The sequence below is a fragment of the Pseudonaja textilis genome, chromosome 2 (genome assembly GCF_049901715.1).
Source record: "Pseudonaja textilis isolate UNSWEBS1 chromosome 2, rPseTex1.2, whole genome shotgun sequence".
Classification (NCBI taxonomy): Eukaryota; Metazoa; Chordata; class Lepidosauria; order Squamata; family Elapidae; genus Pseudonaja; species Pseudonaja textilis.
Window position 1 is genome coordinate 9,177,656 of NC_141991.1, and position 27,997 is coordinate 9,205,652.

The 27,997-nt window shown below is 43.6% G+C and overlaps 2 protein-coding genes and 1 pseudogene across 2 annotated transcripts in view; 1 reads left to right on the forward strand and 2 right to left on the reverse strand.

Moving 5' to 3' along the window:
• Positions 1 to 27,997, forward strand: part of LOC113450704 (uncharacterized) — a 503,870-nt gene that overhangs the window by 332,626 nt on the left and 143,247 nt on the right. The window lies entirely within an intron of this gene.
• LOC113450715 (uncharacterized) lies at positions 1,726 to 4,445 on the reverse strand (annotated as a pseudogene).
• Positions 14,532 to 26,130, reverse strand: LOC148126686 (vomeronasal type-2 receptor 26-like). The gene is made up of 3 exons (XM_087923059.1): positions 25,855 to 26,130; positions 17,366 to 17,492; positions 14,532 to 15,427 (listed from the first exon to the last, which is right to left on the reverse strand). The coding sequence occupies exons 1-3, from the start codon at positions 26,119 to 26,121 to the stop codon at positions 14,532 to 14,534; spliced, it is 1,290 nt and encodes a 429-aa protein (XP_087779185.1). The 5' UTR covers positions 26,122 to 26,130.

Below are 27,997 nucleotides of genomic sequence, written 5' to 3' on the forward strand. Positions count from 1 at the left end.
GGACCGAAATATTGCACAAGTCAAAAAGAGGGCTGTGAAAATATTTACAGACCTCTCACATCCCGGACATAAACTCCAACCCTCAAAATGATGCTATAGAACACTGCACACTAGAACAACTAGACACAAGGACAGTTTTTTCCCCTGAATGTCATCACTCTGCTAAACAAATGATTCCCTCAATGCTGTCCAACTATTTATAAAGTCTGCACTATTACTATTGATCTTCTCATCACTCCTTATCACCCATCCTCTTCCATTTGTGTCTGTATGACTGTAACTTTGTTGCTTGTATCCTAATGATTTTTACTGTTTCCTAGTATGATTTGATTGCTTATTGTACCCTATGACTATCATTAACTGTTGTACCTTGATTCTTGACGAATGTGTCTTTTATGTACACTGAGAGCATTTGCACCAAAACAAAGTCCTTATGTGTCCAATCACACTTGGCCAATAAAGCATTCATTTTAAAAAATCTATCTATCTATCTATCATCTATCTATCTATCTATCTATCTATCTATCTATCTATCTATCTATCTATCTATCTAAAATTATATTATCCACTTAGCTTTCATTAGCCTCTGTTAACAATACACTCTGACGATGTTAGCAGAGGCTAATGAAAGCTAAGTGGATAATATAGTTTAAGTTCTGGAGATTGTGATGTCTGTCTTTTCTTTTATATTAATACTACAATGTGCATTTCTATAATTCAACATTTTAGAAATAACTTTTTATTGTACTGATTTCCAACACAAAACAGTGAACTGAGTCCAACATAAAAGTGCTGCTCCTTTCATTGTCAAGAACCACTGTAGTTTATTTATTGTAATGAACTTCAAAAGGTTTTTCTGATTTTGTTGCTTTTATTCTAAGGCGTTTTCCCTGAATCAGAAATGAATTTCATCTTCTTCCCATCTTCCAAGTATTGGCTGAGAATCTATCATGTTTCAGTAATTTGGTGTTGTCTAAATTTGTCCTTGTAATGTACCTCAATCCACATTCCACAAGAATTAATATAGTCTCTGTAGGATTCTTTGAGGCTTGCTCAGGTATGTCTTACTAAAACTCTTCCCCAGCTTGGTTTTTACAAGGCTGACTTTATGACATCACTGCTCAATCTCTTTGCACATCCCCCTTTTTAATGTCCTCTGTGTGATTTAAGTACAGATTAAGAGTTGGAAGGGAGCTTGTAGGTCATCTAGTCTAACCCCCTGCCCAAGCAGGAGATCCTACACCATTTCAGGCAAATGGCAGTCCGATCTCTTCCTGAAAGACTTCAGTGATTAAGCTCCCACAACTTCCGAAGGCAAGCTGTTCCACTGGTTAATTGTTCTGTCTGTCAGAAAATTTCCCCTCCTAGGTTGAATATCAGCTTCCATCCATTATTCCTTTTCTGACCTTCAGGTGTCTTGGAAAATAGATTGAGCCCCTACTCTCTGTGGCAGCCCTTCAAATATTGGAATGCTATCATGTCTCCCCGGTCCTTCTCTTCACTAGACCAGCCATACCAAGTACTTGCAACCATTCATCATATGTTTTAGCTGCCAGTCTCCTAATCATCTTGGTTGCTTTTGTCTGCACTTTTTCTAGAGTCTCAAATATGCAAAGATGTATCTGTGATGACTCCCCAGGACACTTCCCCATATGCTTCTCCAGATGTTTGGAGGATGAGCCAGACACTTCTCCAGATATGAGTTTGGAGGAGGATAATCCAGTGTCAGGAGGCGGCCAATGGCTCCGAGGCAGGGGCTGCAAATCCAAGGGAGGTGGACTGCCCAATGGGAGAGCAACTGGTGGAGCATCTGGTTGAGAGTGATTGGCTGAGGCACAGCTGTAGCAAGAGCCCCGATGCTTCAGGTTGGGAAAGCACAGAGTTGCAGCCAGTCAATAAGAGGAAGAGGAATTGCCTTCTGCACCTGATCCAAGAAAACACAGGGTAGAGAAAAGACAGGAGCAACTAAGGTCAGACTGACTAGTCTTGAAGAGGCAGCCTTGTCCCTCTAGATGGGCTTCACTAGAAGCTGGCAATTTAACACAGCAGACAGCTGGAGACGATGCTTGGAATGTGTTCATTTCCTAGCTGTGTGGTTGTTGTGATTCCTACCTTGCTTTGGACTGATGCCATCCATTGACTTTGTATTGTGCCTTGTGGACTCTGGACTCTTTTTGTTTCATGAACCCTCCTGTATTGCAGATTTAATTTGCCTGGTGGACTCACCTAGTTTGGGAACTCTCATGTGCCTTGTGGACTCATTGGCTGTGGACCAGCGTCGGTTTGCTATTGGCTGGACCCAATTGGGACAGTTCTTGTTTTTTGTGAAGGGAATTACTGGGGAATTATTAATAAAACCACTAAACCACCAGTGTGTGTGTGTGTGTGTGTGTGTGTGTGTGTGTGTGTGTACCGCATAGTGTCCTTGTAATAAAGCACTTCCCCATTTCTAATCAATTCTGTGGCTTCTTCCCCAAGCAAATATTGTTTAATACGTAACTCGGAATCAAGCAAAGAAGGTTTTTTTTGGCATTTATATGTTTATCTCATTCATATGGACCCAGTAATGGGAGGTGAGGGAACTAATCATAGTGAAACTCTTTCCATGCTCTCTCCCCCATGTGACTTTTTTCTTGGATGCCAAGTTGAGATTTGAGAGAGAAACATTTCCCACATTTCAAACACTGATGTGGTTTCTCATTCTCAACATGAATTTGACGATGGGAAACCAGGTGACCATATAAATTGAAGCCCATCCCATACTCGGAGCATTTATATGGTCTCTTGCTTGTGTGAGTTCTCTGGTGTCTACTTAGGTGTGTGTTCGAACTGAAGCATTTCCCACACTCCAAGCATTTGTAGGGCTTCTCGTTGTTATGAATCCAGTGGTGGGTGACAAGGGAGCTCTTGACGTTGAAGCTTTTTCCGCACTCCAAGCACTTTTAAGGCTTCTCCCCTGTATGAACCCTTTGGTAGGTTCTCAGGTGCGCGTGCCAATTGAAACATTTCCCACACTCCGAGCATTTATAGGATTTCTCTCCTGTGTGACTCTTCTCACGTGCACCGAGGCTAGCCTTTGTGACGAAGCTTTTCCCACATTCTGGGCATTTGTAGGGTTTCCCCCTTGTGTGTTTTTTTACGTGGACCATAAGATGGGAACCGTGAAGGAAACATTTCCCACATTCTGGACATTTATACGGTCTTTCCCCCATATGAATCCTTTGATGAGAGGCCAGGTTGCTGCTGACATTGAAACTCTTTCTGCACCTCATGCATTTATACGGCTTCTCCCCCACGTGAGTCCTCTGGTGGTGGCAGAGGTGTGTGTTGGAACTGAAGCACTTTCTGCATTCATGGCATTTATAGGGCCTCTCCCCCGTATGAGTTCTCCGATGCCTGTATAAGTGGGTGTTTGAACCAAAGCCTTTCCCACATTCCGAACACTGATAGGTCTTCTCTCCCGTGTGAGTGATTTGATGGGTAATAAGAGAAGAACTCTGAGTGAAGCTTTTCCCACACTCCAAGCATTGATAGGGTTTTTTCCCTGTATGGGTTCTCTGATGCCTGTTGAGTTCAGCTCGCTGGCTGTAGCACTTTCCACATTCCAAGCACTGGTGGGGTTTCTCCCCTGTGTGAGTTCTTTGATGCCTGTGCAAGTGGGTGTTTGAAGTAAAGCACTTCCCGCATTCTAGACATATAAAGGGTTTCTCCCCCATGTGACTGATTTGATGCGTAATAAGCGCCAAACTCTGAGTGAAACTCTTCCCGCATTCTAAGCATTGATAGGGTCTCTCCCCTGTGTGAGTAGTCTGATGTCTACCTAACTGTGCCTTCTGAGTGAAGCGCTTGCCACACTCCAAGCATTTGTGTGTTTTTTCCCGTGTGAATTTTTTTATGTTTAATCAGATCAGAACTGCGAGTGAAGCCCTTCTCACACTCTGGGCCTTTGTGGGGTTTCTCCCCTGTGTGAACGTTCCCATGCTTTACCAGGTCTGAGCTGCCCACAAAATGCTTCCCGCAGTCCAAGCATTGATAGGGTTTCTTCCCCCATGTGGATTTTCTTATGCTTCGCCAGATCCGAACTGCGAGCAAAGTGTTTCCCACACTCTGCTCATTGATAAGGCTTCTCGCCGGTGTGAACCCTGTGATGAGAAGCAAGATTACTGCTCACACTGAAACTTTTTCTGCACTTCGAACATTTATAGGGTTTCTCCCCCAATGTGGATTCTTTGATGCCTGCTTAAGTACCTGTTGGAACTGAAGCACTTTCCACATTCCGAGCATTTGGAGGTCTTCTCCCCAGTATGAATCCGGTGATGCAAAGTGAGATTACTACTCACACTGAAGCTCTTTCCACACACCGAGCACCGATATGGGTTTTCGCTAGTGTGAATTCTTTCATGGATGCTCAGGTAGGTATTGGAAGTGAAGCACATTCCAAGCATCTGTACAGTTTCTCCTCCGTGTGAATGATTTGATGCATAATCACAGCCGAACTCTCAGTGAATTGCTTTCCACAATCCAAGCATTTATAGGGTTTCTCTTCCGTATGACCTCGCTGATGTCTCTCTAGATTTGTCTTCCACATGAAGCACTTTCCATACTGCGGGCCCTGATATGGCTTTTCCTTTGTGTGAGTCCTTTTATGTGTGTTAAGCTCTATCTTTGTAAGGAGGGACTTTTCACATTGTGAGCATTTACACCGTTTCTCCTCTGCATAAATCTTTTCCTGGGTACTTCGTTCTTTCTTAAGGGTTTTCCACTCCCCACCTTGAGAAACAAAGACAGGAAAGTGGTAAAATCAATGAGGATTCTTAACAAATAGCTGCAATGAACGGAGTAACTGAAAGCACTTTAACATTTATGGATCAGATTGCTTCGCATCAATCTAATCTCAAATATTGCATTGTTTATAAGTGGCCTCTATTTAAGGTGCAAATCAGGTAGCTGGTATTTCGCTACCTGCTATATCCCACTTAAAATAAAAAAGAAATTCAAACCATAGGCTTTGAATTCTCAAATTCAACTTCCTAACGTGTGAAAAATGTGTTTATTCTTCTAGGACTCATTGCTCATGTTAAGACCTTCTTTTCCTTAACTGCCCACTTCTCTTAAGACAGAGTTCCCCAACCTTTCTGGGTTGGTGGCCTGGAGCTGGGGGAGGAATGAGAGGATGGTTTTGTGAGAGGGTTCAGATGGAAGCCCTAATCAAATCATGAGCCTCGAGCCAAACTTCAAAAGAAATTCAATTATTTATTAGGAGCAACATGTCGTCACTTATCCTAATGAAGCCAGATCTGCTTCATGTAATTTACGGTGCACCTAGGCCCTGTTTCCCCGCCTCCCTCCTGTGTCATAAATCACATTCTCCAACCAAAGCATCTTCCTGGCTAGTGTGTCATAAATCACGTTCTCCAACAGAGGACTTTTGCGGACTCTAGAGACCACGCCCCTCCAACTGGATTGGTCACCTGGGAGACACCTTGTGAGGTATGTGTGGAATATATGTCTGGTTCTTTTTTATTGCCTTGCTGCTCCTTCAGGGTCTCCCCTTCCCTCCCTATAGCAACTCGAAAGGAAGCCAGGAATGCTTTATGAGTTGACACCCCCATTGCTCACATGAATGGGGCTGTGGGTGTCTGCAATGCTTGTGCAAGTGGGCTGTGAGCCCCTGTGATACTTAAGTGAGTGGGACCGTGAGCCCCAACAACACTTGAACAAGTGGGGTTGTGTGCACGAGTTGTTGAGGTAATTCCTCCTTAGGAGAATGAGCGCACACAGGGAGACGTAGTGAGAGTGGAGAATAACACACAACCAGCATACAGATACACTGTAAAGTAAAAATGGAGGTTTTTACTTCCAGTAAATGGTTAAGCAAAGTCCAAACACAGTCCAAGGCATTCATGGTTAAAGCAGTCAGTTTTCAGTCTAGGGATAATCCAAAAACAAAGTCCAGTATCATAAACAGTTCAGTAACAGACTTACATCAAACCCAAGAATAACGATGATCAGTAACAGTCAATAAGGAACAGCAACACTCTCAGCAACAGGAAAAGAACTAAACAACCCAGGTTTCTGGCTCCATCTTATGGCTGTTTGAGGAACCACACCCAATTACAATTTTAGTATTCCCTTAAAGAGACAGTATTAAAATGTCTATCCTGGTTTATATATTTCCAACCCAAATGTTAGGTGACTTACATTCTTAACATGAGTGCATGCATGCATACCAGCCAGCCACTCATGTGACCTTGTTGTGAATAGGCAGTGGGCCGGTAGTGGGCTGTGGCCCACAAGTTGGGGACCCCTGTCTTAAGATATATTGTCTGGGGCAGAGGTGTCAAACTCATGCCGTCATGGCGACAACATGTGTCATATTAGGACTTTTCCCCCCTTTGCTAAACCGGGCATGGATGTGGCCAGCTTGTAATGCATCCAGCCCATGGGCCAGGAGATTGACAGCCCTGGTCTAGGGGATGTTTCCCAAACATTTTCCTTTCTTCCAAATCCACCTATCAGAAAGTCCCTTTTACCCAATGTAGGTAATATATTTTAAGTCAATTTAAAATTCCCCATTGTGACCAGGTAATGGGTTCACATCCTGTTACCCAAAGAAAGTCCCCTTTTACACAATTTTGAATAATTTCTCCAGGTTTGGGAAGCACAGGTCTAAAGTAGATACTATAGTGCTTCTCAATAGTGGCTCTGGCACCATCTAACATAGGCAGCCCTTGACTTACAACCATTTGGAGTTATATAGTGGCCTTGAAACAGATGCAGCTAGGACCGGAAATCCAGTTGCAGGTTGTTCCAATTGTAAATCAAGGCACTCACTTGATCCGATCCTGTTTTTCAACATTTCTCACAGTGAATCACCTTGGCCATTAAGTGAACAGTAAGGTTGTGAAGTGTACCCATTTTTTGCTTTTGATCATGAAGACGAGCTGGTTGCCAAGCACCCAAAATCAGTTACCTGATTTCAGGGAGGGGTGGGGCTGATATTTTACAACGGCCAGAAATGCTTTACGGCCGGGATCCCCAACCTGTGCACTGCAGTCCACTAAGAGTCAGCAGCCTATTTGAAACCTGGCTGCATGATTGGTTGGATAGTACGTGTATGTGTGCGGGTATGTGTGTGTGCACGCAACACCGTCCCACTCACACACGAGCATCGTTGGCGCTTGGGGCCTCATTCATATGAGAGTTGCAGGTTCTTGCATTCACACGAGCAATGGGTGCTGATGCACACATGCGCACTTGCCCCTTCCACAAAGCCATCCCTTCTTCCCCCTCCTTCCCCCTGCTCCGGACCGCCAACCCAGAAAGGTTGAGGAACTCTACTTTACAGACTGTAAATCTTCTCTTCCAAGGCTGTCGTAACTCTGAATGGTCGTAAATCAAGGATGACCTTGAATGCTCTGATTTCAAGATGATTTCTGCTGATTGCTAAATTCTTACTTCAATGCGACTACATTCAATTTTTGCACCCAACTTCATTCCATATCAATCCCTATGCAACCTTCATTAAATCGAAATGAACTTTGATCAATACCAATATCCCGTGAGAAAAAAGATTGAAGAGGTTGAAATATTATTCCTGTGGATAAGACCCTAAAGCAGTGGTTCTCAACCTTCCTAATGCCGCGACCCTTTAATACAGTTCCTCATGTTGTGGTGACCCACAACCATAAAATGATTTTCATTACTACTTCATAACTGTAATTTTGCTACTTTTTATGAATTGTAATATAAATAATATATAACAATAACTTTAATAATATAAAAGATGATACATGGCATAGTTCAGTCAATGCAGTTCATGAAAGTTTCCTATGATTTACCATTCTCTGTGTTGTTTTTTACATACCTGTTACTATCACAAGGGGGCAGTATTCACATCAACCACAGCTGAATATAAAAAGACCGATCAGCATCCAGAATAAGTTCCCATGGTACAGATATTTATTTTTGCAGTAGTTGATGATTTTACAGTACATGATTTTACATTTACCCAGTAATTATAATTCATGAAGTGTCGTTTTAACCTCCGATACTGCTACTTTCAACACAGTAGCTGCTTTTAACAGAGTAGTTGCTTTCAACACAGCAGCTGCTTTCTACACAGTAGCTGCCCTCTACACATGTGACTGGTCCTGTATTTGTACGGGGTGTATGTGATGGGGTTGGCGCAATGATGTCATCATGCTGGATACTCGTATGTGGGCTTATCTGCATGTGGGCAGACCCGCCTGGAGATGGATAGAGGAGTGGTGTCTCGGTTCCTAAGACCATCAAAAATATGTGTTTTCCAATGGTCTTAGGCAACCCCTGTGAAAGGGTCGTTTGACCACCCAAAGGGGTTGTGACCCACAGGTTGAGAACCGCTGCCCTAAAGGGATCCATTTGTAACGGTTTCCAGGGAAAGATGCGACTTACCTAGAGAGGCCAAAATCCCACTGATCTCCTCCATGGTTTCCCTGTGCGGAGCTTTCTGGTCAGGTTCCAGTAGTGTCCACTCTTCCTTGGTGAAATGCACAGCCACTTCCTGCAAAGTGAAAAGCCCCTGAACAAAAAAAGTCACTGTCATAGATAGTGTAGAGACTCTTCTTCACCTAGATGAAAGAGCCAAAATAAGAGCTGGGTAGTAACTTCAGAAATTTAACACCTGTCCCCCCTTCAGTTGGTATGTTAGCGTCCCAAGTAAAGCACCCATAAAAAACAGAACTCAAATTCCTCAAAGAAGAGTTTATTGCAGGAGTGTCAAACTCAAGACCCGCGGGCTGGATTTGGCCTGCAGGGTGTTTAAATCTGGCCTGCAGGGCTGGCCTGGAAATATGAAAGAACCGGCCTGTGGTGCCTCTTCTGGCTGAAAATGTTTTTGGCCTGTTTCCAGCTGGCAGAGTGTGGCAGGGGGTAATGGAGGGTGAAAATGAGGCATCAGGGAGCCAAACAAGCCCCCCCATGTCCCATTTTGGCCAGCAGGGTGCTACAAGAGGTATCCATCCCATCTCCCTCCTGCTCCCCATCCCACTGCTGGCCTATGGAGGAGAACTACAATGCTGATCTGGCCCTTGAAGAAATCCAATTTGACACCCCTGGTTTATTGCATACTTCATATTGGCACAACTGGTGAAAGCCAACTCTGAATTTTCCTGTGGCTTTCACCTAATTAAAAGTAGAGGTTTCCCCTTCCCCCCTCAAATCACTGGTCATGCTATCCAATCCAGATGCTGGCCAGTCACTTGGTTACTTGCTTCGCCTCTGGCCAGCCACCTGCGAGAATGTCCTTGGTTCCCACAGGAACACTTTATTGTTTTGGCTACAAAACCTCATCTAACTATTTCCCCTCTCCCACCATGATGTGGCAACCCTGAAACTTCCAAGATGGCCCCAGCCTGGTTCACTTCAGGGTTGACGTGATATCCATCTTCTTGTGGGAAAACTTTTGACAGCTATAGACAAGGGAAATCACTATTCAGAAAGACCTAGTTGCCAATGGCCTGGATTCCCAGAGACCACATTGATTCCCAGAGACCACATGTCCACATTGATAAATTTATGGGGAAAGGGAGGAAATTCCTCTCCTCTTTCTCCAGAAACCTGCTCTGCTCCAAGGATGTCAAGGAAACTGACTGTTCTTCAACAGAAGATAACAGATAATCAGAGTTGGAAGGGACCTTGTAGGTCATCTAGCCCAAGCCAGAGGCCCTACACCATTTCTGACAGATGGCAGTCCAATCTCTTCTTGAAAGTCTCATGTGATGACACTCCCACAACTTCCAATGACAACTTCTATTCCTTTCCAAGGGCAAGCTTTTCAAAATCAAGAAAAAATGAAGAGCCTTGCTTGAGGATAACACTTGAGAATTTCAAATGATGCAGGATCTCAGTTAGAGCTTTCAGGGTGAAATGGCATAAAGCCAGCTGGTGGAATGGTTGAAATAAGCCAGAGAAAGAGTAGCTGCAATGCAGGCTATGTTTGAAGAAACGTAGGAAGGAAGGTTGACTTATGCGGATACTGGAGTCCCCGGAGTGTTTTTGAAACTTAACCTTTCAAACGTAGCCTGAGTTCCAGAGATGATGCCACCAATGGAAAGTTCTCCTAGCTTGTAATGATTCTCTGGATCCACCTCATTCCTATGCAGTGTCAGGGGGCACTTGGGTTTGAGCAACCCCCAAACTCCCTGGACCCATAGAACTAGCAACATGATTTGTGCTCCTAATGGAGCCTCCAAACCGGTGTGTGGTTTGAATAAAAAGTGAGAAGACGAGGTGGAAGAAAGCTTTCTTATTTCAGATTGAATCCAACCAAGGCTTCATTTCTGAAGTGGAGAGGAGAAGAAAGCTCTCTGTCTGCCCTAAAAACCTCCTCAGGATCTCTCCAAACCCATTTATGCACCCATGGATTTCTATTGCCATGGCAGCAGCCCACGAGGCTTTTGTGTGAAAACAAGGTAAAAACGCGTTACATTTTGTGTCAAACATTGCAGAAAGGTCTCAAGACAGTTAGCATCAGGTCAACAACTAAATCACTATAGTTTGAATAATGACAATAAGAAGGAAGTTGCAGATGTGTTCCAATTCTAGAGATAAGCCATTGAGCTGGACAGGAAAGCTCACGTCCAAATCTATCTACAAAAATGCTTTTTACAAACCAGTGTCAAGAGAGTGTTAGAATGTGCATAACATGGATCCACCCAGATCTGGATATATTTAGTCTATATTTGAGGTGGACTTTGGCTATATTTTCAAGTCAATAGGAAAAAAAAAGAATAAAGAAAAACTGTACCAAAATTAATGGAATTAATTAGTTGTTAGTAGAGTTCATTCCAATTATGCAGACAGGAGGTAAAGAACACCTAAGTGACTATTTGCAAAGACCTGGGGTTGAAGATAGGGTACCACCAGTGCAAAAGCTCTCCTAGAAGTAGGAGTCATGAATCCAGAAGGACCCCCGGTTTGTATACCATTTTGGTTTGGTGAAGTACTACTCTATCTACAGTTATTGATGGAAGAGTTCTGGAACCAGGCTAGCCAAAACCCAGAGACACTCAGTTCCACTTAGGGCTGTGGTGCAACCTACCATCACTATCCAGTCCCTCGTAATCTGCATGCACTGAGTAGGTATAACTAAGCACACTGGTACAGTCCAGGTTGGAGATGTACAGCTGGATATCCTGAGCAATCAGATCAAGTTTTATGTGTAGCCCATCAATGAAGACCAAGATGGAGAAGACCTGCATGTCAATCATGGATCTCCCTTTTGTGCTCAACCACATTGGATCCCAGAAAATTAGACTGAGAGAATCTCTTCTGAGGATTGAAATCATGGGCTATTCTAGCAGGGAAATAAAGTCTGATGGTTTCTTCTTTTGATGGCATTTGGGTCTTTTGCTCAACAAGAGTGATCCCTCCAGGTTGATAACCAGGATAAGGAATGTAATAATTGAAAGCATCTAAGACAGCACGTTGGCTCACCTGGTTAAGATGTGGGGTTGGAAGTTAACAAGCCCATGTTCAAGACCCAAGTACTGCCGTGGGGCAGGGTTGAGTTCCTGTTCTTCTCTCCAGTCCTCCAGGGGACATGAAAGGAACCCAGAACTGGGAATCGTCAGGGCAATGGTGATATCACTGACTCATCCTTTCAACCAGGACATGCCTTGGTGCTTCTGACATCAGTATGATGCAATTGAAAACTCCTGTATCCTGCCAAGAAATATTTTCAAAAGTTCAGCATTCCATTCCGTATTTTTTTCCGGAGATTCTTCAATTCCAAAAAGAGCTTTGAAAAGGTAGAATGGGACAACTGGCCCCATCATGGCCAACTTGCTGCAGGACAGCTTGCCATGGTCAACTCATTGTAGGACAACTTGCCACAGGACAATTTAACAATTCAATTTAATTATTTAAAATAAAATTTAAAGGTGTTTTAATTTTGTCATTCACATTTCTTTCTGGCTTTTGTTAGGGATACACCCTAGCAGAATCTGCACAGCAATCAGTCAGGCAGGCAAAATATGTGAGATAAACGTTTTTGTAACTTACACTCAGTAAAACAGATACACAGTGCTAATTAAATAGTTTATTCCAGTAAGAGTTATAGCATAGTCAAACAGTCCATATATCATTCACTAATTCAGTCCATCCAGGGATTATTCAGTTGCAAATTCCAGTGTCGAAAAAGAGAGGTCAGTAAACTTACAAATATCAGTCCAGTAATATATCTCCTCGCAGTAGAGATATGAAGAAGTCAAAAACTCCTCTCTTCCTTCAGCAACTCAGCAGTAGGGGAAAACACGCAGTTAACAAACCATCAATCCATGCAATCCAGTAATTGTCAGGTTCTCTTGCTCCCTCTTATGGTGGTTTCACACCACACCCAAAATGACATGCTTTGCACTTTTAAAGTGACACACACTTAAACTTACAATCATAGTTTATATATATTATTTTACCCAAACTACGTTAGGTAACCTATGTTATTCCTAACAGCTTTCCTTTGGCATCCTTTCTTTAATGATTCTATCCCACCATTTCTTTGATATTAGTCTAACACTTGTCCTGCTGTGAGTTGTCCCAGGGCAAGATGGCCACAGCAAGCTGGTCATGGCAAGCTGGCTGTGGTGAGTTGGCCATGACAAGTTCTTCATGGCAAATTGTCATAGACCCTTCATTGAAAGTGAAAATAGGATGGTAAAGCAAATCTGGAAGATGAAGGGATGAACCTAAATAATTACAATTTATCTATCTGTTTGTTTGTTTGTTTATTTATTTTGTCAAAAGCTTACAATACAATAGAAATAAGAATAAACAAGAGTTTAAATACAAGAAATAGGAACCAATAATTGGGGACTATAGGACAGGGACGGTAGGCATGATTGTGCGCTTATGCACACCTCCTACAGACCTCTTAGGAATGGGGTGAGGTCAATAGAGGTTAGTTTGAGGGTAAAGGAGTGGGGGTTTGAGCAGGTGACAACAGAATCAGGTAGTGAGTTCCAGACATTGACCACTCTATTGCTGAAATTAAACTTCCTGTAAGCAAGTTTGGAATGGTTTACATTAAATTTATATCTGTTGTGTGCTCTTGTATTGTTGTGGTTAAAGCCGAAATATTTATTAACTGGTAAGACATTGTAACATATGATTTTATGTACTATGCTTCAGTCCAATCTTAGCCGGCATAGTTCAAGGTTGTCTAAGCCTAGAATCTCAAGACTGGTGGTGTAGGGTATTTTGTTGTGAACAGAGGAATGTAGTACTCTTCTGCTAAAATACTTCTGGACTCGCTCAATTGTATTTATATCTGATATACAATTGCAAATATCCCAACCAGAGCTATCATTCCCCAAATATAGAACAGAAGGACAGTCTTGCAAAATGCTATCAATATATTTCCCCATCTATATTTATCTATTTATTAGATTTTTCTCCCAACTTTTGGGAGTGGTGCAGTCACTCAGTGCATAAGATGCTGGGCTTGTTGGCTGTAAAAGCTGGCAACCCAGGTTTGAGACACAGGCACCACATGATGGGGTGAGGTTCTGTCCTCACCTCAGCCCTGTCAACCTAGCAGCTTGAAAGCATACAAATGGATAAATAAGTACCACTTTGGTGAGAAGGTAACAGTGCTCCTTGACATTATGCTGGTCATATGACCACAGAAATGTCTTTGGACAATGCTCAATGGCCTTGAAACAGAGATGAGCACTGTTCCCTATAGTTGGAACTATGTTCAGCGAAATAAAATCTGCCAGGACTCCTTTATCTTTATACCAACCCCACCTTTATGACTTTAAAAGTAATTCAAGGAGGCAAACCTACCTAATACTCCTCTCTTCTCTCTTTCCCAGCAACCTAATAGTCCTCTGGCTATGTTCCAATAGCGGACAGGATAGTGATAGGAGATATGAAAGCTCAATGCTGGAAACAAACCAGAGGATCAAGGACAGTTGCATTACTTTGGTGTTTGGCCAAGGAATGTAAAATGTGAATGGTAGACTATAATAGGGTAAGCCATCCCTCTAAATCTGGTGGTGACCCTGCCTTCTATTCTGTGATTGTGATGTCTGAATTGCTGGAGATCTTAAGATATCAATGCTTAATGCCAGATCTGTATCTTGATCTACATCTTGATAAGGGAGGAGACAATGAATCTAGCATTTGTCAGTGAAACCTTGTTAGGCAAAGGCAGTAATATAACCTTGTCTGAAATGGGTAAAGATCAGAGGTGGGCATTCAGAAGGTGCTGACCAGTTCTGGAGAACCGGTAACGGAAATTTTGAGTAGTTCAGAGAACTGGCTAATCCCACCTCTGACTGGAGATTTTACAGTATCCTTCCCCTGCCACGCCCACCAAGCCACGCCCACAGAATCCCACCACTTGTAGGGATATCTTTAATCATGAGAGTTCCCTTATCTGTGGATTATGATCCGCTCAGTTTTACTAGGTAGACCAGATGGGAAAACACAACTGGTAAACTAATTTTACTTTATTATCAAGCTATGCTAACATAATTTTGCAAGTCTGCTTATTTTGACATCACATGTTCCTTTGTATTCAGATCTGGTCTTAGAAAAATAATGAAACACTTGGGGAAAAAGATGCAGATCAGAAGTCCTGCACTGGAGGCCAAGATGGAGAAAATCTGCACAGCCACCATGTACTTCCCCTTCGTGCTCAGGTAGGTGGGCACAAATGACACCCAAACAGCGCAGAAGACCAGCATGCTGAAGGTGATCAGCTTGGCTTCATTGAACGCCCCAGGTAGGTTCCTGGCCAGGAAAGCCACTGTGAAGCAGATGGTGGCCTGGAACCCCATGTAACCAAAAACCCCATAAAACATGGTGACAGAGCCTTCATTGCACTGTAGAATGATTTCTCCAGATTGTGAGTGCATGTCAGATTCAGGGAATGGAGGGAAAATACCCAACCAGATGCTGCAGAGAACAACTTGGAGACCAGAGCAGGAAAGGATGATGGAGTTGGTCAAATTTTTTCCAAGCCATTGCTGAACATTGTTTCCTGGTTTTGTGGCCCAGAAGGCCAGCACCACTGTGATGGTTTTGGCCAAGACTGAAGAAATGGCAACAGAGAAGATGATGCTAAAGGCTGTTTGTCGAAGAAGGCAGGTGGCTCTCCTTGGCTGGCCAATGAACAAGAAGGAGGTGGAGAAGGAAAGCAGGAGACAAATAAGAAGGATATAAGAGAGGTCCCGATTGTTGGCTTTGACTATGGGAGTTTCCTGGAATTTAATGAAGGTTCCCAAGACAAGGCATGTGATGAAAGAGAGAAACAAGGCAATGGAAATCAAGGTGATCCCCAATTTTTCTTGATAGGATAGAAAAGTTATAATCTTTGGAATACAGTGATCTCGGTTGTTATTTGGATATTGGTCTGCTGGACATTTGCTGCATTCTTCTGCATCTGAAAAAGAGCAAGATTAATATTTACCAGTAAGTTTATTCTTTTGTCTAATGATAAAATAATTTTCTTCAAGTGTTCTTTGGGCTTCCAGCTATTGATGAAGCTCAGTTTGGCTTTCTGAAATAAGCAAAGGATAGGATTTATGGCCTCGGTGGTCCCTTCCAAGTTATATTTTCTTTTCTTTTTCTTTTTTTTCCCAAAAAGTTCTTAATTTTTTAATTTTTACACATCTTTACGTGGCAACGTGGTTCTTGTACATAATCATACTTTCATTTCCACCAATCTTACGTAATATCATCTCATATCATTATCCATTTCACTTATCTTTAAATAAATTTCCATTTCATATTTCAATTCATTAATTCAATATCAATATCATTTCATCCAGATATAGATTCCCAGTTCTTTATCCCCGATTATATCCATTTTTAGCTTACCACCTATTTTATTTAACATTACACATCATTCTTATCCTTAATTTTCTCTAAGCCAATTATATAATAAACAATCTAAAAAAATAAAATAAAACAAAACCAATACATTTAGGATCCACATGGTATATCGCCTCAATCTATCTAATTTAATGATTCATTCCCCAACTTTAAACATATTACCATTAAATAATCAACTGTATATTTTAAAAGATATATATCTTAAGGTATCCCTCCCTAAAATCACTAGAATGACTTCCTAATATATCTCATTTCATCTGCACCTTTTTCATCATTAATAATCCTATTTTTCCCTTTCTACCTAGCCAAAATTTATATATTTTAATATATTTCACTTTTCTTATAATCATTAATAATCATATTTTTTTCTTCCTTATCACTTATCCAAAATTTATCTATATATTTTAATACATTTCCATTCCCCTGTTTTGATCCTCCAGTATAGGGGTTCATTACAGCATAATTCATATACAACCAAGTTATATTTTCTGAAAGGGCATCTATTTTTCTGATGAAACCAGCCACTTGTTTCCCTCCATAGACAAGGGGTTGTTGAAGCCATTTTTTAAAAATGTATTTCCATATTTTCTAATGCCTTAATCTAATGGTATTGCCTAAGGGGATTTAGAGTCTGCTTTGTCTTTGTCCTGTTTTCACTTCTGCTCAATAAAAGTTTCCTTTTGAAATACTTAGTTTCAAGGGTTTTAACTTTCTTGAGTTAGAAGGAGAGGCAGGTCCTTATTCCGGTGAAATATAGGAGGGAGAAATTTCTACCAGAATTGGTTTTCACCGGCTGTGCCGATATGATGTATCCAATAAACATGTTCTTTGAGGAATCTACTTGCTTCGGAGTTCTGCTTTCAATGGGTGTGTTGCTCAAACGCTGACAGTGTCGCTTTGAATGAAAATGAAAATAGAAATTTGAAATATGAAAGGTGTGGTGAAGAGGAAAGATAAGAAAGGGCATATCTCTGCTAATGCTCTAGTATCTTTAAATGTTCTGCTCCCAGTTTATCCTCTTAGGAATTTCTTATGACGTACGAGGGAAAAAAAACTGTACATGTTAGAAAGATAAAGTAAAGGTAAAGGTTCCCCTCACACATACGTGCTGGTCGTTTCTGGCTCTAGGGGGCGGTGCTCATCTCTGTTACAAAGCCAAAGAGCCAGCAATGTCTGAAGCTGTCTCTGTGGTCATGTGGCCAGCATGACTAAATGCCGAAGGTGCACAGAATGCTGTTACCTTCCCACCAAAGTCGTCCCTGTTTTTCTACTTGCATTTTTACATGCTTTCGAACAGCTAGGTTGACAGAAGCTGGGACAAGTAACGGGAGTTCACTCCGTTACACGGTGCTATGGATTCGAACCAACAAACCGCCGATCTTTCTGATTGACAAGCTCAGTTGCTAAAAAGCCCATCAAAATACCCCCATGCAAAATGTTGAGGTATGTGGTCTTCCCAGAAGTTTGCCTCTTTCCTGCCACCCACCTCCCATGGTGGAGATGGTTCCTTCAGGACAGGGAAGACAGTCATAGCAGCAGATCGGCTTCCCTTCCTGTTCCACCTTCATGAATCCTTGACGGCAGCTTTCCACACACCTGGAAGGAGGGAGGGGCTGAACAAAGGGAAGGAAGACCATCCAGAAAATGGTTTATGTTTGAATTTCCAGAAACAGGGAAAACAGAAAGGGGTTGATGATGCCCAGTGCAAGGCTTAGCTTTGCTAAATTTGAACTCTATATAAAGAATTCAGTAATCTTGCTTTCTATTTCTTCTAATTTTTTGTACACTTCCATTTGTAGTTGAGGTTCTACATTTACATTTTAAATAGCTCAAAGGAAAGTTTAATGCATTTGTTTTTCCTTTGAGGAAATGAACTTAAACCTAACCTGACTCAAATGTACTTTGTAGAAGACTTAGTGAATAGTTTCCTTAAATAGTTACGGATTTAGTTCTCAAAGACAGCTGCATATCTAACCAAATAATTTGTTGCCTTTCTTGGAGGATGTTAATAGAATAGAATAGAATAGAATAGAATAGAAGTAGGGTAGAGTAGAGTAGATCAGGAGCTGGAAGGAACCTTGGAGGTCTTCTAGTCCAGCCCCCTACCTAAGCAGGAGAACCTAAATAATCTCAGATAAGTCACTGTCTAGATTCTTCTTAAAAACTTCCAGTAATGGAGCAGCCACAATTTCTGAAGGCAAGCTGTTCCACTGGTTAATTGTCCTTACTGTTAGGAAGTTTCTCCTTAATTCCAGGTTGCTTCTTTCTTTGATCAGTTTCCAACCATTATTTCTTGTCCTGCCCTCTGGTGCTTTGGACAATAAGTTGACCCCCTCTTCTAATGTTGACATTCAAAATCCCTCCCTCTCCCAAGAAAGCAATCCAGTTGTGAAGAGATTCAGAAAGACTAAAATCAAGACTTTCTCCACCTTGTTCAATTTACTGATCTCTGCTACACCCTTTGGATTGACCATAAGCTTGAAATCCAGGGTTCTCTGTTTTTCGAGGCTACCAAACACCACTTTTCTAGTTGTCCTGTTCTGAAGCAGCCACATAACAACATCCAGGTCCGCTGTCAGGTCTCCCTTCTCTTCCAGATACACTCCATCTATGGATTTATTATAAAACTTGGTGTTTGCAAGGAGGGGATGAAGCTGGAATGTAAAAGAAATCAGAAATGTTTAGGCAGGGTATCCAGATTTCTGTGACAAGAAACTTTGCGTGATGAGAGAGAAATGAAGAGAAATGAAATCGCACACTTGGCCAATAAAGAATTCTATTCCTATTCCTACTCGTACTCTTTGTTCTATTCTATTCTATTCTATTCTATTCTATTCTATTCTATTCTATTCTATTCTATTCTATTCTATTCATACCTGCCAAGATGTCAGTGTTGGAGTTTTCAAGTTCTTACCACCTTTCGTCTTTGTCCTTTTGGATCTAGGCAAATAAGCTGCATGTAAGGCCCAGGCCACAGCCCAGATGGTGGTGTAAATGAAATAGTTATCTAGACTCAGGATCCGATCCTTTTCCTGTTGGGTCACAGTCAGCAGTTTTCCCCTCTCTCTGCACCGACTCCAGTGTTTCACAGAAAAGACATCCTTGGAGTAGGAGCACACAAAGGATGTTTCTACGAAGTGTTTCATGAACAAATAAAACTGCCTAAAGGCATCATGCATTGTCCTTTCCTTTCTTTTCAAAGGAAAGGAAATAATGCTATCAATCAGCTTAAAGCGGTATATTTGGTGCCTAAAAAAAAAGCCCAGGTCCCAGATCAATGTTGTCATTAGGACTTTTCCTTCAACGGGTTCCTTAAAGTTCTTATATATCTGATACAAAATTCCTATTCCAGAGTAGATTAAATCAATCTCTGCAGCATAAAGAAAGACATTCACTTGTTTCCATTTGTGATATACATGCAAATCTAGGAAGGTCTCAGAAGTTGTTGATGAAATGGTCTATGATATAACTGGACAAATGCCATTCCTGATCAGCATGGAAGTTATTGTGGTCATGAATTTCTGTCCATTGTCACTGTTTGGAACAATCAGGCCAACCAAGATCCACCTGAAATGAAGGAGCAACTTGACCATTCCTGAATACTGGAATCCTTCAGTGGGAAGCATCGGGTAGAAGAAAGGAAACTGAAGTTTATCCTTCAAGTTCTGGGAAACAAAATTGTAACTAATCTGAAAAAGAAGGAAAAAAAAGTATTTTATCCGAGACTGGTGAGAGTCAAAATGTAAGATACTGATTCTGTCCCTAATGAAGGGTTAGCTCCACTTCTTGCAGCAAAGATTTCTATATTCATCATTTCTTCATGCATTGCTACTTTTGATGCTTGTTGTCTGAGAGAAGGATTATTTATTAATTTTAAAAATTTATAGCCTGCTCATCCACTGTACCCGGAAAGGTACAGTAACCTGGGAGAAGAACACCAAATCTGAATAGAATAGAATAGAATTCTTTATTGGCCAAGTGTGATTGGACAAACAAGGAATTTGTCTTGGTGCATGTTATGTCCCTGGACCTTGAAGAAGTTCCCACCCAGGTCCGTTCACGCTGCAGGGGCAGCTGCCCCTTCTCATTGGCTGGGTTTCCCCAGCAGCCTGCTATAAAAGCAGGCTGCTGGGTCCAGCCCTTTCGCTGTTCGCTGCGAGCCAGTTCCAGGCTGAGCAAGCACGTTCAGTCCTTGTAAATAAACCTTGTTGCACTAAGCCCTGGTTCAGCCTCTTATTTCCCATACTTAATACTGGCGACGAAGGTGGGATGGCTACCAGAGGCAAGCTGCAACGCTGAATCACTAAAACGCTGATCCGCAGCCCAGAGAGAGAGCGATCAGCCAAAATAAGGGCAAACGCTGACCGCAACCCAGAGAGAGCGATCAGCCCGAAATGAAACGACACGCTGAATCACTAAAACGCTGATCCGCAGCCCAGAGAGAGAGCGATCAGCCAAAATAAGGCAAACGCTGATCGCAACCCAGAGAGAAAGCGATCAGCAAACAAGCTAGTGAAAGTGAGAAGTGCCTGTAGCCGCTTGTTAGCATAAGCTACAGAGGAAGTGTAACGCTGCGAGCCGCAGCCGCTGCGTGCCGTTTAGGAGCGAAATTCAAACAGCTGTCAGCTGAAGCACATTCAAATACAACACAGCGTTGTATTACGAAATCGCTAACGCCCACACAGGCGCGAATTTCAAAAGACGCTGCCAACGACCGTTGCAGTCTAAACACCTTCTGATCCCCAGAGAGAGAGAAGGGAATTGCAAAATTTCCCCAGAGCTGAAGTCACTTGCCTAGCACAGGCACTAAACCTCTACTGCTACCCCAGAGAGAGAGCACTTGCCTAGCACAGGCACTAAACCTCTACTGCTACCCAGAGAGAGCATTTTCCCCAACAGGTTAACCAGTAGACCCACAACATGAACTCCAATCCAGCCTTCCCAGCGTTCAAGCCGGATGAGGAGAAGTGGGAATCATACAAGAATCGGTTTAATCATTACATCGACGCCATTGGATTGGCTGATGCAGGGAACACCGAAAGAAAGCATATTTCCTGACCTACTGTGGAGCCATCGTCTTCGATACAGCCACAGCTCTTGTGGCTCCACGTGAGTTAAAGAATGTCCCTGGACAGAACTGTTAGAAATCCTTACTAACCACTATTCTCCTAGACCTTCACAGATTGCCAGACGCTTCACCTTCAGAATGAGGAAGCAGGGGACAAAGAGAGCATCAATCAGTACATGGCTGCTCTCAGGACTGCAGCACTCCATTGTGGGTTTGGCAGCTATCTTGATGACATGCTCCTAGACCAGCTGGTCTGCGGGGTCAAGGACCTGCACCTACAAAGACGGCTGCTCGCCAAAAAGACCTTAACCTCGCTCAAGCCATCGAGGAAGCCCTGGCAGAGGAGCTGGCATCTCATTCAGCCACCGAGATCCAAGGTCCTGTCACCAAGCAAACAGCAGTTCCCGTCCACTCAGAAGAGGTGGTCAACGAGGAAGACACAAGTGACGAGGCCGACATTCACCGCCTCACAAACGCCAGGCGCCCGCAGGCAGGAACCAGACAAGATAACACCGGGCCATCCAAGCACATCACCCTGTGCCTTTCCTGTGGTGGACCTCACCTGAGGACCACATGCAAATTCAAAGGAGCCACTTGCAACAACTGCCATAAGAAGGGGCACATTGCAAGAGTATGCCAAGCCTCACACAACGTAGCACAAACGGGAATCTTCATTCGCACATGCCGGGCCCCAAAGGCAAGTATTAAACTGTCGCACACACCTCTGCGCTAATCACACTTGCTATTCTATTAGTAAAATCTCTCTTTCCATCTTATTAGAAGGTAAACCTTGCAACATGGAGGTTGACACGGGGTCAGCGCTCTCCATTATTTCCTGGAACACCCTCAAGGAGCTTCAACCCAGCCTATCAAGAAACCGACTCCAGAAGTGCCAGCTTAGCCTAAAGGACTACCAGGGGAAGACCATTCCTGTAATCGGCAGAGGCAAGTTTTTTGTTAATTTTAAAACCTTTAAGGGCCACCTACCTCTAGTGGTAGTGAGCGGCAACCTCCCTACACTTTTGGGACTTGATTGGTTTCCCCACCTCGGTTTAGGGCTAACAGGAGTCCATGCTACCTCAACCTCTGACACGGACTCCCTGTTTGCTGATTACTCAGACGTATTCAGTGATGAGTTAGGGTGTTATAACGGCACCCCTATCTCATTTTCAGTTGATCCCCAGGCAGTCCCAATTCGGTTAAAACCTCGCAGAGTTCCATTCGCCATTCGGCCTAAATTAGACCTTGAATTAGATAAATTACTAAAACAAGGGATCCTGGAGCCTACAGACTTCGCCAAATGGGAGACGCCCATCGTCACACCCCTCAAAAAGATGGTAGCCTGAGAATTTGCTCAGACTACAAGACCACAATCAATAAATTCTTGCAAGTTAGCGCTTATCCAGTACCCGTCATTCAGCATTTATTACATACTTTTGAACCTGGCACTATCTTTGCCAAATTGGACATGTCTCAAGCATATCAACAGTTCCCTGTTGATGACCAAATGGCAGAACTTCAGACCATTGTCACCCACAGGGTGCCTTCCGGTGCAAGCGTCTCCAGTTTGGCGTAAGTGTTGCCCCAGGCATTTTCAATCCCTCATGGAGCGGATTTTACAGGGCCTTCCTGGAGTAGTACCCTACTTGATGACATCTTAGTCTCGGCCAGGAACAGACCCCAACTCTTCCAGAGAGTTCGAGCAGTCCTAGAGAGGTTCAGGCAGCATGGCCTCAAGTTAAAAAAGAAAAATGTGCCATTGCCACTAGACAGGTGGACTTTCTGGGTTATAAAATTGACGCCTCAGGCATTCACCCCCTGGAGTCCAAGGTTAAGGCAATACACGAGGCACCCACTCCAACCTCCAAAGCGGAACTGCAGGCCTTTTTGGGGCTCTTGAACTTTTACGCGTCCTTCCTGCCCCATAAAGCCTCTGTGGCAGAACCCCTCCACAGACTTCTGGATAAAAAAATGGTTTGGCATTGGGGACACAAAGAAGACTCCGCTTTCCGCACAGTCAAGTCGCTACTCACATCAGAGGCAGTGCTTATCCAGTTTGACCCCAACCTTCCATTAGTACTGGCAGCAGACGCATCTCCCTTCGGAATTGGGGCAGTCTTAAGCCACAGGCTCCCCAACGGCTCCGAGGCCCCTATCGCTTTTTTTTCCAGGACGCTCTCTGCAACAGAGCGCAATTACAGTCAGATCGATAAAGAAGCCTTGGCAGCTGTTGCAGCGGTGAAGAAATTTCACGAATTTCTCTTTGGCCACTTTTTCGAGCTAGTCACGGACCACAAACCGCTCTTAGGGTTACTAGCAGGTGACAAGCAGACCCTCAAATTCTGTCCCCCAGAATGACCAGATGGACCCTTTTCCTAGCAGCATACTCGTATAGACTCGTGCACCGCCCAGGTAAAACATTGTCCCACGCAGACGCCCTCAGCCGCTGCCCCCTGCCTGCCCCAGCTGAAGACCCTGCCCCGGTCAACGCCATTTTGAAGTCACCCAACTGGACCTCCCAATCACTGCCCTTGATATTGCCAATAAATCCAAAGCGGACAAAACGATCGCCCAGGTACTGGACTGGGTGAGGAGGGGGTGGCCAGGCAGTGACATTGAAGCTAAATTCACTCCATTTAAGACCCGCTTACAGGAACTGTCGAGCTTACAGGGCTGCCTGCTGTGGGGCACTCGAGTGGTCATCCCGACATCTCTGCGTACCCGAGTGCTGGAGCGTTGCACGAGGGCCACCCGGCATCGTCAGAATGAAGGCGTTGGCGCGAAGCTACATTTGGTGGCCTGGCCTTGACGAGGACATCAACAAATGGGTAAGCTCCTGCCATCCCTGCCAGGTTTCCCGTCCATCCCCTCCAATTGCCACCCCCACCAAGTGGGAAAGTGCCAACACACCCTGGTCCAGGATTCACATCGATCTTGCGGGCCCATTGCATGGCAAAATGTTCCTCGTGGTCGTAGACTCTTACTCAAAGTGGATTGATGTGGCACAACTATCCACGACCACTTCACAAGCAGTCATCAAGGCATTGACTCGCCTGTTCGTTACGCACGGTCTACCAGACTCCATTGTTTCCGACAATGGTCCCCAATTCAAGCGCCAACCGAATTCAGTCGCTTTACGGCCAACCTGGGCATTTGTCACATCTTCACGGCCCTTTCATCCTGCCAGTAACGGGCTGGCAGAGAGAGCTGTTAGGACCACTAAAGAAGCCCTGGCCAGGTTCAACAAGGATGACTGGCACCACAAACTATCCTGTTTCCTGTTAAGCCAGCATTCAACCCCTTGCACGGTAACCAACAAGTCCCCGGCCGAGCTTCTGATGGGCAGACGCCTGCGAACTGTATTGGACAGGCTTCACCCACATTACTGCCCTGACTCTCCTCTCGCTTCCACATCGGGGAGTAGGCATTTTGTCTTGCAGGAACCCGTGTTCGCGAGAAACTTCGCTGGCGACCCATTGTGGATCCCGGGAGAAATCGTAGCCATCACAGGACCCAGATCATACCGGGTTAAGCTGGAAGATGGCCGGGTCTGGAGACGACATCTGGACCAGCTTCGGAGACGCCAGGGCACCCTCGTCAGCCACGACTCATGGGCACAGACCGGTGAGAGTCCGCTGCAACTACCACACAGCAACATCTACCCCGATGACCTGCTAACACCTTCAGCCGGACCAGAGAATCCAAATGCTGACTGCGGCGACCTAGCATCCAACCCATCCGAGCCAGACGGTGTGAGGGCACTCCCAGCGTCCAGCCCTTCTAGCCCCGGACCTGCTCCGACCGAGGGTGGTACTCGGGACTCATCATCAAGCCAACAGTCACCGACGGACTCTGATCCACCAAACAGCACACCAGAGTTGCGCCGCTCTGGACGTCAGCACAAACCTCCCGTATACCTCAAGGACTATGCGTGTTCGCATCTGGGGGGAAGGGGTGTTATGTCCCTGGACCTTGAAGAAGTTCCCACCCAGGTCCGTTCACGCTGCAGGGGCAGCTGCCCCTTCTCATTGGCTGGGTTTCCCCAGCAGCCTGCTATAAAAGCAGGCTGCTGGGTCCAGCCCTTTCGCTGTTCGCTGCGAGCCAGTTCCAGGCTGAGCAAGCACGTTCAGTCCTTGTAAATAAACCTTGTTGCACTAAGCCCTGGTTCAGCCTCTTATTTCCCATACTTAATAGTGCAAATACTCTCTGAATACATAAAAGAAAAGATACAACTGGGATCATGGAGAGAGGGGATATGTTTGCTTTACTCCTTCCTTCTCTTTGCTGGTGTGGCCCATCAGCCACCAGACCCTCCAGCAGCCTAATCAAAGGAGGAGGAGGTATGGGAGTTGGGGTCAGCATTGGGGCAACCTGGGAGCTCCAAGGAGGAAGAGAGAATGGAGCAGGCACAGAGAGAGAGAGAGAGAGAGAGAGAGAGAGAGATGTGGATCCTGGGCCATCCATTAGCCCTCAGATAGAGTCAACAGCCCCCAGGGCTGGAGGTGGCTGATGAAGAAGAGGAGGAACAGCTGGGTCCAGTGCCTGACACATGGCTGCGCAGAAGGCAGAGGAGAGCAAGCAGAGGAAAGTCATGGGCTGATCCTGGGGAAGGAAGTGACACCACTGCTAGCGAGGCCTCACCTTAGGTGTGGCAGACAACTATTCATCTTCCAACTAGACAGATCTGTTAGCCTGTGAGGGAAACTTTTTGCCGGGACTCCAAAGAAATCTTTTGAGTTCACGTCAGAGGGTTTGTTGTGTTTGGGGAGCTGGATCAGAACATTTGGATAATGTTCCCTCTATATGATCCTGATCCCTCTATAATACAACTCCAATCTTCATTTATAAGAGAGGACCTCTGATTGAAAGCTGCATGATTAAAACTGGTCTTCCCAGCAAAGCTTCACCTGTGGGATTTTGTAGGTGCCCAACATGGATGATATCTGGATAGAGAGGCCACTTTCAGCCCCTTCAAGAACAGCCACTGTGTTTCTCTGCCTCCCACAACTGTAGTTGGGGACATTGGCCTCCCCATCTGAGAGCAGGTCCAGCAAAGCATCTGAAGTCTTCCCTGCACTGAAATAATTTTCATAGATATTGTAGCCCAGAGTGATGTTGGTTAAGAGATGGGAATCCTGGTTGATCTCCTGGATAGCAAAAAGGAAGGACAGCATCTTCCAGTATTGTGTTCCTAGCATCCTGCAAAATAATTATTAAATATACAGTAATCAATGAAATGAATATTTTTTTTACCATTTTTAATTTAGTCTATTTTTACCAAAATACAAATCATCTTCCTTAGCCCAAGCATTCTTCTGAATCTATTGGAGCAATCATGAAAAATGTAGTAGTAGTAGTAGTAGTAGTAGTAGTAGCAGTAGTAGTAATAACAAAAACAACAATATTCTGTTAATAAAATATACCTGATTATATTTAAACACCACTAACCAAGTGTGTGATAATTGAGCAACTTTTGAGAGTTTGATGGCATATTTGGATGAGTTGTTTCCTCAGATATATCATATTGTAATGAAACTCAAGGAGTTATTTCAATTTATATTTCATTTTAAGATACTTGGTGCCATTTAAGTTTATTGGAATCTTTTACTAGCTTTGGCTTATTCTTGAGGTTACCAGTATCTTTTCAGTTGGTCTAAGATATCAGACTGGAGTTTAATATTCTCTCTTTCTAGTTATGTTCTCCAATATTTTAGTAATGGAATTGTTCAATCTATTTTTCCATATTAAACATAGAATCATTAAGTGCACAAATTCAACCCAAGCACAAATTCACAAGGAGAATGAGTAGCTGTAACTCTTAACAAAACCAATCATTTATTGATTCTTGAACATGTTTGTGTTTTGATGTCTACTGTGTAAATTTATATTGATATCATTATAGCATTAAGGTCATTTGTATTAGTTTAAAGTAGGAATCACAGACATGGAAACACAGTGAAGTAATACATTCTAATTTGGAAGATAGGTGTAGAAAAAAGAAACCACCCTCTCCTTTCTATCCACAATCCAGCTGTTGTCTGAGGATGTCAAGAAAAGTCACCGTTTGTTCTTCAAAATCAGAAAAAACAAACAAACAGAAAGCACCCTGCTTGATTATTGTAGCTAAGAATTTCAATAGAGGCTCATCAGCTGCAGGATCTAAAAAGGATCTGCAACTTTGAAGTGGCACAAGGCCTGGCTGGAAATAAGTCAGAAATAAAGTTGCTTTAAATGTAGTGCAGAAAGATCTACTTACTTAGATACTGAAGTCACAGGACAGTTCTCAAAGCTTAATCTTTCAAAGATAGCCTGAGTTGCAGAGATGATGCCACCAATGGAAAGCTCTCCTGGCTTGTAATGATTCTTTGGGTCCAACTTATCCCTCAGCAGTTTCAGGGTGCATTTGATTTTGAGCATCCCCGAGACTCCCTGAGCCCATAAAAGAAGCAGCAGAAACAGCAACATGATATGTTCCTGATGGAGCCTCCAAACCTGTGTGTGGTTTGAACAAAGAGTGAGAAGAAGACATTCAGGAAAGTTTTATTATTTCAGACAGAAACTAGCCAAGGCTTCATTTCTGAAGTGGATTAGACACCTGTCCAACTTCCCTAAATTCCTCCCAGGCTCTTTCTTTCTCTAGAATCCATTTATGCACCTACCATTTTCCAAAGCCAAGGCTTCATTTCTGAAGTGGAGAGGAGAAGAAACCTCCCTCCCTGCCCTAAAAACCTCCCCAGGACCTCCCTCTCTCCAAACCTCTTTGTGGACTCATTGATTTCCAGTGTATGGCATCAGCTCCCAAGGATTCTGTTGTGAACCCAAAGAAAATCCTCTTATTGATATCTTTGTATCACGTCTTCTGAAATGTTGCAGAAAAATCTCTAGAGAATGAGCACAAAAACAACAATTAAATGCCTATAAGTTGTATAATGGCAATAAGGAATAAAATCACAGATGGTATCCAAACTCTGGAGATGAGCTAGCTTAGAGAGGTTTCTTAGAGACACAAAGCAATTGAGTGAAGTAGAATGTTTACTCTACTTGTCATGC